The sequence below is a fragment of the Loxodonta africana genome, chromosome 14, assembly GCF_030014295.1.
Source record: "Loxodonta africana isolate mLoxAfr1 chromosome 14, mLoxAfr1.hap2, whole genome shotgun sequence".
Lineage (NCBI taxonomy): Eukaryota > Metazoa > Chordata > Mammalia > Proboscidea > Elephantidae > Loxodonta > Loxodonta africana.
In genome coordinates this window covers 29,723,255-29,739,598 of record NC_087355.1, presented here as the reverse complement: position 1 = coordinate 29,739,598, position 16,344 = coordinate 29,723,255, and the positions used below count along the sequence as shown (strand labels likewise).

The 16,344-nt window shown below is 40.9% G+C and overlaps 1 protein-coding gene across 2 annotated transcripts in view; it reads right to left on the bottom strand.

The window, feature by feature from the left end:
* The window catches only part of ZC2HC1A (zinc finger C2HC-type containing 1A), a 63,911-nt gene extending 53,253 nt beyond the window's left edge, over window positions 1-10,658 (bottom strand). For both annotated transcript variants that reach the window (XM_064267861.1, XM_010588364.3), the window contains exon 1: window positions 10,573-10,658. In XM_064267861.1, the coding sequence (XP_064123931.1) occupies window positions 10,573-10,588 (16 nt within the window). In that variant the 5' untranslated portion in view covers window positions 10,589-10,658. The remainder of the gene's footprint in view (window positions 1-10,572) is intronic.
* Window positions 10,659-16,344: the final 5,686 nt, after the last annotated feature.

Here is a 16,344-nt window from a genome sequence, read left to right as displayed (position 1 = left end):
AGTTCTGCTCCACGCTTTTCTCCTGCTCTGTTGGGGACTCTCTGTTGTGTTGCTGTCAGGGCAGTCACAGGTGGTAGCTGGGAACCATCTAGTCCTTCTGGTCTCAGGCTGATGGAGTCTCTGGTTTATGTGACCCTTGCTATCTCTATTTTAAATCACTGAATAAATAAAATTCAAATTTATTTTAAGGTAAATAATATGTATTATTAATCTCCAAGGCATTAAGAAACAGGATTCAAGATTGATTAAGTAGCTTCCCAAGATTGACCTGGGTGAATAAAAATTATAATGCTTTAAGGATAAGATCACCTGCTTACTACGTAAACTGTATCTGTGAATTCCTTAATATTTTATATACATAATACTTAAATTAAGATTCATTGGACCAGCAAATTGAGATACTCTGACCCTCATGGGTACAATATATTAAATAAGGAAGAGGTAGTTACAGCTTTTACTCAATTAAAAATTAAAAAATATATATCACATACCTGGATATAGCAAATTTTATTACTACAATTATCAAAAACTACATAATTCTACCAATTCATTATTCTGTTTTCTAGGCAATTATCAAACCTTAATTTAATTCCATACCTGTAATTTTCTACAGATCCCTGGTGGTGCAGTGGTTAAGAGCTATGGCTCCTAACCAAAAGGTCAGCAATTCAAAACCACCAGCCACTCCTTGGAAACCCTATGGGGCAGTTCTACTCTGCCCTATAGGGTCGCTATGAGTCAGAACTGACTCAATAGCAACGGGTTTGGTTTTTAATTTTCTACAAATGACATCTGAACCTATAATATCTTCCCCATGTATTCTGTGGAATATTGGTATATTTGCTAAAATTATTTTATCCAAGACAAATAGAAAAACGTTTTCCTTTAGAAGTAGTACAAATAAAAATTAGAATATTTAATTTTTAATAATCATGAAAAGGGTACAATTATGACTCCATGTATGTTTCAGGGCTTTTAGTGAGTTCGCAGAAAACTAATTGAGAGAACCAAAATAGTGCATTGGTGAGAATGCAACCATATACGGTGACAGGACAACTGTTTTGTTCTCTAGTCTTCTCAGTACTCCACCGCCCTATTTTTACTTATTTGACTTATTTGTCATCACTGTTGGAGGCAGCGGCCTGTATGGGGGCAGTTAAGCAGCAGGCACTACAAAAGCAAAACTAAGATTTGCCTGATTTGTCCTTCTCCGATACCAGGTAAGGAGACAAGTTATTCAGGGAGAGCAACCTTTACCTGGAACCTTTAGCTAATGCCATTAACAATCCAGAAAGTTGAGGAAGTTGCTAGATGGAATTCATCAGGTTCATTAAGAATGCCTCATCGTGACGGTCAAAATGACACAGTGTGCTGTATCATCTATGAAGCTTAGTTATAATTTTCATGTATTCCTTTAAATTGCAAACAATGATTTAAAAATTCATCAGTAGGGATATAACTATTTTAGTTTCTCAAATGAATAGCTAATCCCAGGGAGCATTGAGTATCCGCTAAGGGTGATGGAAAAATATGGAAATGAACAGTGGTGATGGCTATACAACATAATCAAAGTAATTAAGTTACTGAATTGCACACGTAAAAAACGTTGAAATGGCAAATGTTTTGTTAGATATATTTGTAACACAATATTAAAAAAAGCTAAAAAATATAGCTAATTGTCCCTACATCATTTCCTAAAATGATCATTCCCCCCACCACTTCGTCATGTACTAAAATTTTCATGCATACACAGGTCTGTTTTTATTTTTTTGACTCTACTCTGGTCCATAAAAAAAAAAAAAAAAAAAAACCCACTGGCGTAGAGGTGATTCCGACTCATAGCGATCTGTTCCACGGAGAGGGCGAGGGCTTTATCAAAACACTGCCACAGCCACTGAATGGAGTGTTGGCACAGATATTGCTAATCTTTGAATATATATTCTGTTCTCCCATAGAAAATTCTTAATGACATTCACAAAAAAATTTTAAACTAGGTAGTATACTAGTAAAAATATTTGGTTTCAGGAATACTATATCCACATTCAGAGTTACTTTATTCCAGTGAGAGATTAATCACTATATAAAAAAAAAAAAAACATTATAGTAAAAGAAAATAAAAATGGAAATGATTAAAAAAAATAAAAGGCACCATATTTTATTTGTGTAAAAGTATATTTCAGCATCTACTTGTTAAGTCTTGTAAAAATTATTAAGAAAAATCAGTTCAACACACGGAAAAATATAATTCACCATTCAACAAGTACATATTGAAAGCCTACTTGTGCACCTACTACTTGCCAAGCATATGCCAGGTAAGAGTGGCTAACATAATAACAGCTCTCAGAAAGCTAACAGTATACGACTTACTTATTCACTATATCCAAGAACTTAATCCTCTCCTGTTTTTTTACACAGAAACTTAAAACCTAATAACCAGAACACTACCATATATTAAAATACAAGTCTTAAAATTAATTCCTACAAGTTATCAAACATCTTAAAAATGTTTTTAATGAAAAAGAAAATTGTTATCAGTATAAAGCATGAAAAAGAGAAAATAGCATTGATTGGGAAGCAGTTATAAACAACTTCAATAAAAAGAAAAATCTTTTTTAAACAGTCATTATTTAAAACAAATACACATTTATTTATGTGTGTACATACACAGGAGCCCTGGTGGGGCAGTGGTTAAGCAGTTGGCTGCTAACAGAAAGGCAGGCAGTTCGAACTCACCAGCTAGTCTGCAGGAGAAAGATGTGGCAGTCTGCTTCAGATTACAGTCTTGGAAACCTATGGGGCAGTTCTACTCTGTCCTCTAGGGTCCCTATGAATCGGAACAACTTGATGGCAACAGGTTACGGGTGTATATATACACACATATATTTATATATATGCATATACACACGTATGTGTATAAATTTATGATTACCTGTTGTATTAGCTGGCCGTAGAGCACAGCCCTATTATTCATAAAATGTGACAGACATGTGCATGCATGTTATCAAGATCTACTGGATGGGACTTCTACCAATAGGCCATGATAAGCAGCTTTGGCTTTAGAGTAAGAAAGCCAAATTTTGTTAACATAGTATGCATTAAAAGACATGACAAAACCAGAAAACGAAACCTGATGCTGTTGAGTTGATTTCAATTCACAGCAACCCTATAGGACAGAGTAGAACTGAGCCACAGGGTTTCCAAGGAGTGGTTTTTGGTTAGCAGCTGATCTATTAACCACTGTACCACCACGGATCCAAAAGACACGTCAGTATAGCAGAAAAGGCATTTGAATTTGTGTTATATTATCTAAATTCAAGTCCCAGCCTGTCACTTAGAACTCAGTCCCTAGGCAAGGTTCACACTCCTTATATATAAAATAAGGAAGTTAGGTTAAACAACCTATATGGTTTCTTTCTAAGATTCTATAATTTAATAAAATCTACTTAAGATCGCATTAGCAAGGCAATTACGTAGATGGTAAGATACCTTCCTTATAAGTATTTTATTAAAAAAAAAGTTTGTCAATATAAGAACGATTAAACCAATTATAGATGACAGAATGAATGCTTTAGGCAGTGTGTAGTATGTTGAGAAAAATAATGTCTACATGCAGAACTGAGAATATGTGAAAACTTACAACAAAGAATGTGGCATCTCCTTGCTGGAAAAACCTTCACTAGAATAAAATGCATATAGCTAATCATATAAGTAGCCTCAGACTAACATCTTTTAAATAAGGATACTATTTTTTCCATCTGCTCAAGCTGCCTTAAAACTTGAGAAAATCTACTGAAATGTTGTATATAAAAACGCTTCACAACCTATACAGATAAAAAAACTCTACTCTCCAGGTCATGCACACAAACTCCATTAACCTCTCCTGAATGGCAAAAGCTAGCAAATTTTGCAGCTTATAAAAATATAGTAGAGAGACGATATTCAGAGCGGTGATTATTGTAGCAGACAGCAAACACGTTCTAAAAGAACACTAAAATTGATGGACAAAACCAAGTAAATAAAGCACTATAGTGATCCAGGACTCTCAAAAAGCCAATCTCTCCTTATAAAATTTATCCTATAGACATTATGAGTCATTATGAGTCAGAATTGACTCGACAGCAACAGGATTTTGGTTTTTATACTTAGCAACATCAAAACCTGCATGATAATATGCCTTGAAATATATACCCCAAACCAAAACCTGTTGCTGCCAAGCTGATTCCGACTCACAGCAACCCCATGTGTTCCGGGAACTGCTCCACAGGGTTTTCTTAGCTATAATCTTTATGGAAGCAGACCATCAGGCTTTTCTGCAGCACTGCTGGGTGAGCTCAAGCTGCCAAGCTCTGGAGCGCAAACTGTGAAATATATAGGTGATGGGAAAGAATATACAGTTATCTAAAACAGTTGACCTCCTAAAATGTATGTATTTAAGAAATAACCACTAGCTGCTGTCAAGTTGCTGACTCATGGCAACCCCATGTGTGTCCATCAGAGTAGAACCGTGTTCCATAGGGTTTTCAATGACTGATTTTTTTTTGGCAGGAAGTAGATCACCAGGCCTTTCTTCCCAGGAGCCTCTAGGTAAACTCAAAGAAATCTTAGAAACTAAGAACAGTCCTAGCCTCCATGTAGCATTTCGTTTATTTTGCTTTTAAAAATGTTCTGTCCTATTTCTTAAATAAGAATTCCTAGGTGGTGTGAATGGTTAATGTGCCTGGCTGCTAACCAAAAGGTTGGGGGGTTTGAGTCTACCCAAAGGCTTGCTGAATCTGAAAAATTGGATTCGTTTCTTCACTGCTGGTCAGTCTTCAATCACTGCTCATCTGTATCAATTTTTAAGGCTCAACAAACCTCTCTTTTAAACCACAGGGCATCTGTCACACCACTTTTTCTTCCCAGGATCCTTTCCAAAATCTATTACTTCCAACAATCTACGATATATTACATTTTCCTTTTTCAGCTCATCTAGGAGACTCCAACATTTCAACATTCAGATTTACCCTACTCAACACACAACCTTCTCCTCCACTCTAGTCACTTGAAGCAAAAACACCCAATGCCAAAACAGCTTGGAAGGGCTCTACCTTTACACAAGCTCCCTCTCTAACCACAGACTTCTACCTCTAAGTCACTTTCTTGATCTCAGAGTGACTCCCATTTTCTTGATGCCCATTCCTGGCCTCACGTCCCTTCCAACCCAGTCTGAACCTGACAAGTCATTTCTACTACTTGAACAAACATCCTCAATCCCTTGCTCCATGGTCAGACGGCTACAAAATACTAGATTAAAAAAGTTAAATGAGTTTCCTTATGGTTGAACTTCCTCAGGCTTAAAAAAAAAAAGAATCAGTATGTAATTATGTCTCAAAATTTATTTCATCAGGAATCCCTTCCATCCCTGTTTAGCACCAAAGTCTTCAGTAGCACATTTTTAAACACTTATATTTACTACGTACGTCCATCCCTACCTCTCAATCACTCCCTATAAGAACTGTAAGCAGACTGTATCAGACCTAACTGTTATACTAAAACAGATCCATTCATTGATTCAACAGGTATTTATTGAGCATTTAATATGTGACAAAGGAGCCCTGGTGGCACAGTGATTAAGAGCTTCAAGGCTAACCAAAAGTTGATGCTTTATGGGAGAAAGATGTGGTAGTCTGCTTCTATAAAAACTGATAGCCTTGGAAACCCTATGAGACAGTTCTACTCTGTCCTTATAGGGTTGCTATGAGTCAGAATCGACTCAACAGCAGTGGGTTTGATTTTTTTTTAACATGAGACAGCAACCATTCTATGAGGCAGACATACAGCAGTGGAAAAAAAAATTCTTATGGAACTTCTATTTTTCTAATAGGGAAAAATAAAAAGAATTAAATATATAAAATGTCAGGTGGTAATATGTGCTATGCAGAAAAATAAAGCAGGGTAAGGGGAGAGAGAACAGTCATGTGTATGTATGTTTGGGAGGCATGTCGTATCTTAGTTACTGTCTTAGTTACTCAGCACTGCTGTAACAGAAGTAACACAAGTGGGTGGCTTTAAAGAACAAGAATTTCTTTGCTGACAGTTTAGGAGGCTAGAAGTCCAAATTCAGGGTGTGGTTCTAGAAGGAGGTCCTTCCTTATCCATTTCAGCTTCTGGTAGCTGCCAGCAATTCTTGCTGTTCCTAAGCTTGTAGATGCATCTGTCTCCTTCATCTGTCTCCCTCTGTGTGTCTTTCTGTCTACTCTGCTTTTTTTCAAACTTAGAACTGATTAGGTTTGGGACTCACTCAACACTGGTATCCCATTAACATAACAAAAGAAAAATAGGATCACATTCACAGGTATAAGGTTTAGGATTTCAATGAATAAGTTTGGGAGATACAAGTCAATCTGTAACAAGTACGATCAGGAAGGACTTCTTTAGTAATGGAACATCTGAGATCTTAAGGAACAGAGGCAGATCACCACCAATCTACTAACTGTCATATTCAAAGCCCTCTTTTGACCCTTCTACAGCATGAGGCACTACTGATCAATCTCTTCTAACTTTTAAGTTGTTTTTTTTTTTTTCTTTTGGCTTCAATGATATTTCTATCTCCTAACCATAAGCGCAAGTTTTTCAGATCTCACAAGCTAAGTGCTTAACCTACTAGGAATACCAGGTGCCACAGGCTTTCCGTTTTTCTGGCACATATTCACTACTCTATAAATAATAGTTTCTCTCCCTTTTCCCTTTCTTATGTGTTTTTAAACCTCTTTAAAGAATCTCCCCTTCCATTTCCTTTTCCCCAAGTTTCCTCATTTTGTTAAATAAGATTCTCCTGGGTGGTTTCATCCATTTGATGTCACTTATATGCTGGTGACCACTGAACTAAAAACTTCAGATAAGTATTTCCAAATAACTATGGAGATTTTCCACCAGATATTCCCCAAGTACTGCGCAAACACATTTCTGAAGCCAAATTCATTACCTCATCCCCCAAACTTAGTCTTCCTTTTGGTTAAAGACATCACCACCTAGTCCAAACTAGAACGCTGCTTCATCTTTGATTCCTTTTCCCTCTCACATCCAGCGGTCATATCTCATTGTTCTATCTCAGATGTCTTCTCTTTTTAATTCCTGCTACTTTTGCTATGTTTCAAATCCTCATCATCACAAATAAGGACTCGCAGCTTCTCCCCCCGCCAGCCTATTCTGCTGCCAGCATTACATGGTGAGATAGCCCACAATCCCTTCCAAGCATGCCATGATTTACCTACCCTGGGCCACTCAAACTCTTAACATACCTCCTGTGATATATCATTGATCCAATAAACAAGTACTGAGGGTCTTCTGTGTACCACGTACTTTGCTAAATGCTTTACATATGTAACCTCATTTAATATTTAATATAGCGCAAGTAGGTGAGTATTTAGTAGCTCCATTTTTTACAGCTGAGGAAACTGAAGTTCAGATTAAGTAAACTGCCCACATCACAAAGGTAAAAAGAGACAGAAGACGGATTCAAGCACAGGGTTTCCCACACAGTGGCTATAAGTCTGGCATTAGACACAGTACCAAAAACTGAATGCCAGACAAATTTTAAAAGATGAAGAATTATTCACTAGTGTTCCAATAATTACTCAATAAACTAGTGTTACAGAAAAAACAAAAAGAGTAACCCTAACCAGACATGATAGCTGTCTTCAAACAGATCTGTATTAAAGAGCAACCAAACTTCTAAGTTTTAAAACCAAGTACTAAGATCTAATAATTTTGGCAGGCCAAAAGAAGAAGGATAATGCGTAGCCTGATCTTTGTCACAATTGCTAATAACCACTTTTCAGGATATTACAAAGGGAATAACAATACTGCATAATGGGAAAATTTGCTTAGATTTTATCATCCCTTCATTTGGCAGATGAAAAAGCTTATAAGAGCTTGGAATTATCCCAAGTCTAGAAATACCTTCATTGCCCCTAGATATACCTATAGGGCACTACCTATAGTAATTAAAGGTTTTGCCCTAAGTATCTATACAATGCAGAAGAGCTGAGATGAAAGTTATATAAAATCATGAGCAATAACTTATATTTGGTTTCAAAACACAGTGTTTAGCCTGACAGTTCATTTCTTGGCAATCCAGGAAGACGCATAAAAGTCCCAGAAGACCAAAAATAATATAAATGGTATATGATCTATGTGCAAATATATGTAAAGATTACGACAAGGAGAAAGGTTACCAACCCTAGAAATTTTCAAGGGTCCATGTGTTTTCTGGTTTTAAAACCAAGGTTAGTCTGGTAACTGGTATGAACTAGATACATCAGTCTCATGCCAAAGAGTACAGTATTTGCTCGATTACTATGACACATTAGGGTTACTCCTGAAGATTTTCTACTAGATACTGCAATATAATGCTTATTAAATACCTTCAAAGTGCTAGATGTGATATCCAATAGGGCAGAAATTTTGTACCCCAGTAACCTCACTGTATCAGTATTTATTAAATGAAAGCATGGATAAGTGAATTAATGAATGGTAACCTGAAGAACCAAAGTACTGATCTTTGCAAAGAATTATCTAATAAGGATTGATTCAAAAATAAACCAAAAAAAGGCAATGTCCTACTCAACAGAAAATTCTCAGAGTTTTTATTTATTTTTTTAGGTTGAACCACTCTTTTGCCCTGCAAAAATGGCTGTTATATATATTTCAACCTAATTCGTTACTATTAAACACATCATAGTTCATGACAGCATCTTATTAAAACACACACACATAAACACAAATGAAGAGTAAATAGCAAGCATGGCTGAACATGATACATTAGAAGGTGGGCCAATAAAACGTGCCAGCCATAGCATATCATATCACATCAGAATCTGTGTATTTCTCTCCCTATGTAATTGAGTATTATAATAGGTTTCCATTATATTTTAAAAGCATACTTATTAAGGTCATTCAACAGTAACGTCTAAATATCCCCTAGAATGGTATCTATCACAGATGAAGACATTGTATAAATATTTCATTAATTTGACAAGCATTTATTGAGTACCTACTTTTTGTCAGACACTATTTTAGGTATTTAGGATAGCTAAGTGAAAAATAAGACAAAGGTCTTTGCCTCAATTACAAATCCTGAATAAAATGATAAAAATCTACCAGAGAAATAATTCTAAAGAACTTTATGTTTATTATGATAATCCTGTATGAATTCTAGCACTTATGGTCCTACCCAAAAAGTTATAACACCATCACATATTTCAAAAATTTATTTGACAAAAAAATAATAATAAGCTGCCTCCAGAGGAGTCCTCTAAACAAAAATATCCTGAAAGGGGCATTATCATCACAATTCCTCATTTCGTGGAAACTCGAGCCACCTGTCTAAAATAAATGAAGTAATCAAAGGCTAAGATCTTCATAGTTCATAGTATACTGCAGCTGCCTACAAATGGAAAACTATCAGAATTCTTTGATTATCTATTATCTTGAGGTGTTTACTATGACAGCTTCATCTCGGAGCACAAGTGTGAAATACTCATACTAAGGTTATTAAATTTGCTTTTTGTTTACGCCACTGAAAAAAGTTACCAGTTGCTTTTCACTTCATAGCAAACATGAAATATTTTACTCTGTACCACGCAACAATACACAGGGCTCAATGCCTCTGCTCATTTTTAATCCACCTGAATCCTTCTAAATGGGGGGGGGAGGGGGCGGGGCGGGGACCGAGCTAAATCAAGAGAACATGATCTTTCAATTATAAGGCTTGTTCTTCTTGATTATCAGAAGGATTAATCAAAATTTTAAAAATAATATTGGAACTGTTGTTGCCTTTGCTAGCTGACTGTTTTTTCCTTTGTTTTAGGAAGATGCTATATGACAGGATTAAATGGGTAAAGAGAATGGAGAAAAGTGAAAGAATTGGGACAAAGCAAAATCTGGAGTCACGGTTACAGCACAAGGATAAATCCAAAGATAAGAATCAATGCCTGCTCTTCCTTTACACGGTCGTCATGAATAAGCCATTAAATCCTTCTTTTAATCTATTGTTCCGGCTATAAAGCTGGCCAGTGACACCTCCTTTGCAGATGCTCTGACATCCTCCAAAAGATGCTGTAGTGATGGAAAAACGGTTACCTAGGGAAACTGGCCAAGGAAAGGGGTCTGGAGCTCGAGGTTTGAGACACACCCTGGGGCCCCTGCAAAGGCTGGCGCTAGGGAGCCCGGGTACATTAATGGAAAGTCCAATTTGCAACGAAAACAAAATCTAACCGGCTGTGATTACCAAAAGGGCACTCTGGAGTGGGCGAAGACCCGAAAATGCCAAGGGACCTGCAGGCGTGTCCCAGAGACAAGATTAGGCTCGGGGTAGGGGGCTCCAGCGGAAGATCCTCTGGGAGTTATTAGCCTCACCGCATCGGGGGGCTTTTCTGTTCCCGACTGCCCAGGCCTCCCGCGACACGGCAGGGTCGCGGCGGGGTCTGGTACTCCAGGCCTGTCCCTGCGTCCACGGTTCTGGAGCCCAGTGCCCCCAACTGCTCCAAGACCCGCTCTAGCCGCTCGGTCCCCAACCCTTTATCTCCTCACCTTCCAGCCCCTCCATTGCGCCACCGTCTCGGACCGGGCTACGCTCCACGGACAGCGCCCGCCACCGCCCAGCTCCGGCTGTAGCAACCCGGCCGCGCCTCCCACCCGCTAACATCCCGAACTCCCATTGGCCCGACGCTGTCGGGGGCGGGGCTCCGGAGGCGGGGCGGGGCTGCGGTGGAGGCGCACCGCCTGCAGTCACCGCCCTGCAGCCTTCTGGCTGTGGCTCTCCTACACCCCTAAGGTAAGTTTAAGCGGCTTCAGACTGCGTTCTGCGACCCACAGCGCGTTTGTTCGACTCCAGCCTTGTTTCTCTCACACCTTACCTTCTCATTTAGAGTATCTCAGCGCCTCATGGCCTCCCATCACCAGCCCCTCACAAAAAAACCTCACAAAGATCAGTGCAATTCTGTCTTTTCCCCTATCCCTCTCAGCGGATTCCCATTAAGTAAACATGCCAGCCAAACAAAAGTCCTAGACACTTGTATACAACACACTCCATTTTGCACTTTTTGATCACTTGGTTTTGCCTGAGTATATCCCCTCGACTTTATCCTCGCACACAGCTTCATGCGTTAAGGCATCTTTTTCCTACAAAGTCATACTTTTTATCTAGGATTGTGGAACTAAGATTGCTCTCGAACTTTCTCAACTTGAACGCTTGGGCAAAAAATTGGAAGTGAAACCCAGCCCTCCCTCCAGTTTCATGTACTCATGGCCTACACTGCCTCTAAACTTTATCGTTCTTGGACTAAAATAGACCGCTGGGCTGATAACTAATGAGGTAATAGGAAAGCTATGTTAATGGGAAGTTCTAGTATGGACCTCATGGAATCGAGCCTGTTTCTATCAGAGTCTGAACCCCTTGAGGTTATATTTAGCTCTAGTCTTAACTAAAACCGTTTTGATGGTTTTGCTTAACACTAGCACACTGCACCAGAACTAAATTTCTTTGAAAATTCGACTTAGTGATAACAAGCCATATAGTTAATTAACTATAGTATATCTACTGGTGGCTGCTCGCCAAAAGGTTAGCAGTTCGAATCCACCAGGCACTCCTTAGAAGCTCAATGGGGCAGTTCTACTCTGTCCTATAGGGTCGCTATGAGTCAGAATTGACTCAACAGCAATGGGTTTGTTTGTTTTTATCTACAAGTAAGTTACCAGTATTACAGGTTTTCCATAACAAATCTTAAGTTAGTTTTCTCACTGATACAATCTGTCCAATTGAAAAGGTTTGACATATCTAACTTTGTCTACCATTAAGAGTATGCATCTTACAAAGCAGTAGGCTTTTGGAAGCAAGGTTATTTCTGCCCTCCACTCAGTGAAGGCATTATAAGCAAGCACACAAACTCTTAAGAATGGGCCATCATCTCTTATTGGGAAGGTGCTCTAAGTGCATGAATGTGGTCCATCTCTTTTATGGAGTCATGTAAAGGAAAACTTGAACCATGCCAGACTTTCATTCCTCCCCTGATTTTGCCCTGCTCTTCTGTTCCTCTAACATCCTGGGCCTAGGTGGCCAGACCACCACCACGCCAGCCACTTAGCTGCCCTGGACTGAGTATGGAAAGGTCCTTTTTCCTCCTTAGTGCTGCTAAGAAGCAATTTAACTTACAAATTACAATCTCTTGAACTGAAGTCAAATCAAAGATTAAGTTGGCTGGTACATATATTGTTGTAAGTTGCTGTCGAGTCAGTTCAGACTCACGGAGACTCAACGTGTGCAAAGTAGAACTGCTTTATAGAGTTTTCAAGGATGTGACCTTTTGGAAGCAGTTTGCCAGGCCTGTCGTCTGAGGTGTTCCTGGGTAGGTTTAAACTGCCAGCTTCTCAGTAGTTGAGTGTTTAACCATTTGCCCCACCCAGGGACTCAGGTACCTACCTTACTGGACATAAAACTACAATAAACAAAAACAATAATGATAATGATAAAAAACAAAAGCAAAGAACCATTGCCATAGAGTCGACTCCAACTCATAGCAACCCTATAGGACAGAGTAGAACTGCCCCATAGGGTTTCTAAGGAGCGCCTGGTGGATTTGAACTGCCAGCCTTCTGGTTTGTAGCTGAACTCTTAACCGCTACACCACCAGGGTTTTCAATGATAATGATAGCAGTAAAAAAAAAAAAGTGTTTTAGGTCCTTTTCATATATTCATTTATTTAATTTTCTAAACAATTCTACAAAGTAGGTCCTATTGTCTTTATTTTTTAGAGTTAAAAAAATCTTTGTTTTCCAGACCTCTCAGAGAGATTAAACTTTTTGCCAACAATTATACCACTAGTGAATGGTGGAACTAGGATTTAAACTCTGGTTTGTCTGACCCTAAAGCCTATGAAAATTTCATTGGGCTCTTCAGTTCCCACCCTTGCCTTGCATCCCAGCTGTTGCAGATGTAAATTCTAATACTCAGACATGTTGTTTAGAATCTATTTGGGCAGGCATTCCTACTGTGAATCTTGATTCCCTAAGACCTGCTTAATAGTCTTCTCTACAGGTATTGGGCTCTCAGCACTTCTATGCTACAGCTCCTTGGTTCCTGAAGCTTTTCAGTGGACCTGACTCCTGGGTAAAGAGTACATCTTCCTATCGGACCTCTTAAATTCCTTCCTCTGCTTCCTGCATGCCTGGCCTGAGTCTCTTTGGCCTTGGTGCTCTCTGATTCCGTTTTTCTGATACATTTACTCAAAAAACATTTCTTTAGTACCTACTATGTTTCAGGACCATTTCATCTTTAGCCAGTTACTAAGATGAATGAAACTCAGTTTCTTCCCTTATGTCCCTAAGCTCTCATCTGAAGATTTTTTTTTAGCTTGTTAACTAATAATAACATTCATAGATGAATATATTAGATATCGACCCACCTCCTTTTCATACAAGTAAGAAAGCAAAGGTTCAGAGGTGTTTACTGAGCTGCAGTTGATGACAAAACTAGTAAGTAGCTAAACAGATACTGAATTCTTGTCTTATTGCATCATACCCAGCCTTCTTTCCACTCTGCATTATGTTCCCTTAAAACGCCATTCTCTGGAGCCGAGCCACAGCTACTCTTTACCTTCCAAAGGGCTGAGCAAGCTACATAGATCTTGTTTTAAAGTTCCTGCCTCCTGCTGGAATTTAAACAATGTTCAAGTTCCTTTTCTGAGAGAACTTTTAGTTTTAAGATCGTTTGCAGAGCACAGCTAAATGAAGACTCTGAGTCTTGGTGAGAAACCCAGCTCCATTTAACAGCTCCTCTATGGAGGATGTTTCCTCCCTAAGCAGCCACCTGAGGAATGGCTCACGACAATTTGGTATATCAAAGTGAATTCATACATTTGATAATCGTACGAAAATGATAATTTTCATCAAAAACCAAAGAAACCTGATCCGGGGCCAAGATGGCGGACTAGGTGGACGCTACCGCGGATCCCTCTTGCAACAAAGACTCGGAAAAACAAGGGAATCGATCACATACATAACAATCTACGAACTCTGAACAACAAGCACAGACTTAGAGACGGAAAACGAACAAATACGGGCAGACAGTGACTGTTTTCAGAACTAGGAGCCAGTGCACCAGGCAGGTGACCTCCGGAGCTCGATCTGGGGCAGAGCCCAAGGGGGCAGACGGCACAGAAAGGGGGCCCACCCCTTCCCCCCCGAACCCATCCCGGGAGGAAGTCTAGCAGGTTGGCGCGGGCGGCGTAGGGGCGCAGCCGGAGGGAGAAGCACCCGGGAGGCAGTGACTGATCTGGGAGGGGGGAGAACAGCGTCCCAGCTGGGGCGCCGTACCACCGGGAGTTAGGCGAGAAGCCGACGGGGCGCGAGCGGGGGGGGGGGGTCAACTATATTTCCCTAAAGTGACCCCAGGGCGGGGCCCACACGTTCGTGCGGGAGGACGCACACCCAGTCCGCGCGTGTGGCGCGGCACACCAGAGGGAAAAATCCCCGGAAGTGTCTGGTCTCAAAGCAGGGAAAGCAGCATCCCAGACGGGGAGACATTCCGCTGGGATCTGGGTGCGCACGTGCGCGCGGGCGGGGCATGAGCGCGGGGTCCATTTTTATTACCCTGAATTGACCCAGGGGGCGGGACCACCTGGTCGTGCGAGTGACGCCCTCCCAGTTTGCGCGAGAGGTGTGCCACACCGGAAGGAGAAGTCCCCGGGAGGAACTGATTGGTCCCGAAGCGCAGAAAGTAGAGTCCCAGATGGGGTGCCATCCTGCCGGGACTTGGGCGCGCGCAGGAGCGGGGCATGAGCGCGGAGTCCATTTTTATTGCCCTGAATTGACCCAGGGGGCGGGCCCACCTGGCGGTGCAGGTGACGCCAACCCAGTTCGCGCGAGAGGTGTGGCGCTCCGGAAGGAGAAGTCCCCGGGAGGAAGTGACTGGTTCCGGAACGGGGAAAGCAGCATCTCAACCCGGAAGTCATCCCGCTGGGATTTGGGCGCACGCACGGGCGGGGCGTGAGCGCGGGGTCCATTTTTATTACCCTGAATTGACCCAGGGGGCGGGCCCACCTGGCCGTGCAGGTGACGCCAACCCAGTTCGCGCGAGAGGTTTGGCGCTCCGGAAGGAGAAGTCCCTGGGAGGAAGTGACTGGTTCCGGAACGGGGAAAGCAGCGTCTCAACCCGGAAGTCATCCTGCTGTGATTTGGGCACGCGCACAGGCGGGGCGTAACCGCGGGACCCAATTATACTTGCCTGAATAGACCCTGGGGGCGGGCCCACCCGTTCGTGCGGGAAACGCCCACCCAGTGCCCACGAGTGGTGCCGCGCACCGGAGGAAGTCCCCAGGAGGAAGTGACTGGTTTCCGAGCAAGGAAAGCAGTGTCCTAGCCAGGGACCCGTCCAGCCCGGATTTTGGCGAATGGGGGCGGAGCGTGAACGTGGTGTTCAGCTCTATATTCTGTGGTGCTACACTCCTAGCTCTCAGATCCCTCCCCCACCCTCCCCAGGCGACCCCATTAACATCCGCATACCCGGAGCCAGAGAGAGAATTCAGATAGGGATCGGACTGCATTTTTTTTTAGCTGACTACTTGGAAAATCTAGTTTCCCAGTGATGGCTCGGAGACAGCAGTCCATATCAAACCACATAAAGAAACAGACCATGACAGCTTCTCCAACCCCCCAAACAAAAGAATCAAAATCTTTCCCAAATGAAGATACAATCTTGGAATTATCAGATACAGAATATAAAAAACTAATTTACAGAATGCTTAAAGATATCACAAATGAAATTAGGATAAAAGCAGAAAAAGCCAAGGAACACACTGATAAAACTGTTGAAGAACTCAAAAAGATTATTCAAGAACATAGTGGAAAAATTAACAAGTTGCAAGAATCCATAGAGAGACAGCATGTAGAAATCCAAAAGATTAACAATAAAATTACAGAATTAGACAACGCAATAGGAAGTCAGAGGAGCACACTCGAGCAATTAGAATGCAGACTGGGACATCTGGAGGACCAGGGAATCAACACCAACATAGCTGAAAAAAAATCAGAGAAAAGAATTAAAAAAAATGAAGAAACCCTAAGAATCATGTGGGACTCTATCAAGAAGGATAACTTGCGTGTGATTGGAGTCCCAGAACAGGGAGGGAGGACAGAAAACACAGAGAAAATAGTTGAAGAACTCCTGACACAAAACTTCCCTGACATCATGAAAAACGAAAGGATATCTATCCAAGATGCTCATCGAACCCCATTTAAGATTGATCCAAAAAGAAAAACACCAAGACATATTATCATCAAACTCGCCAAAACCAAAGATAAAGAGAA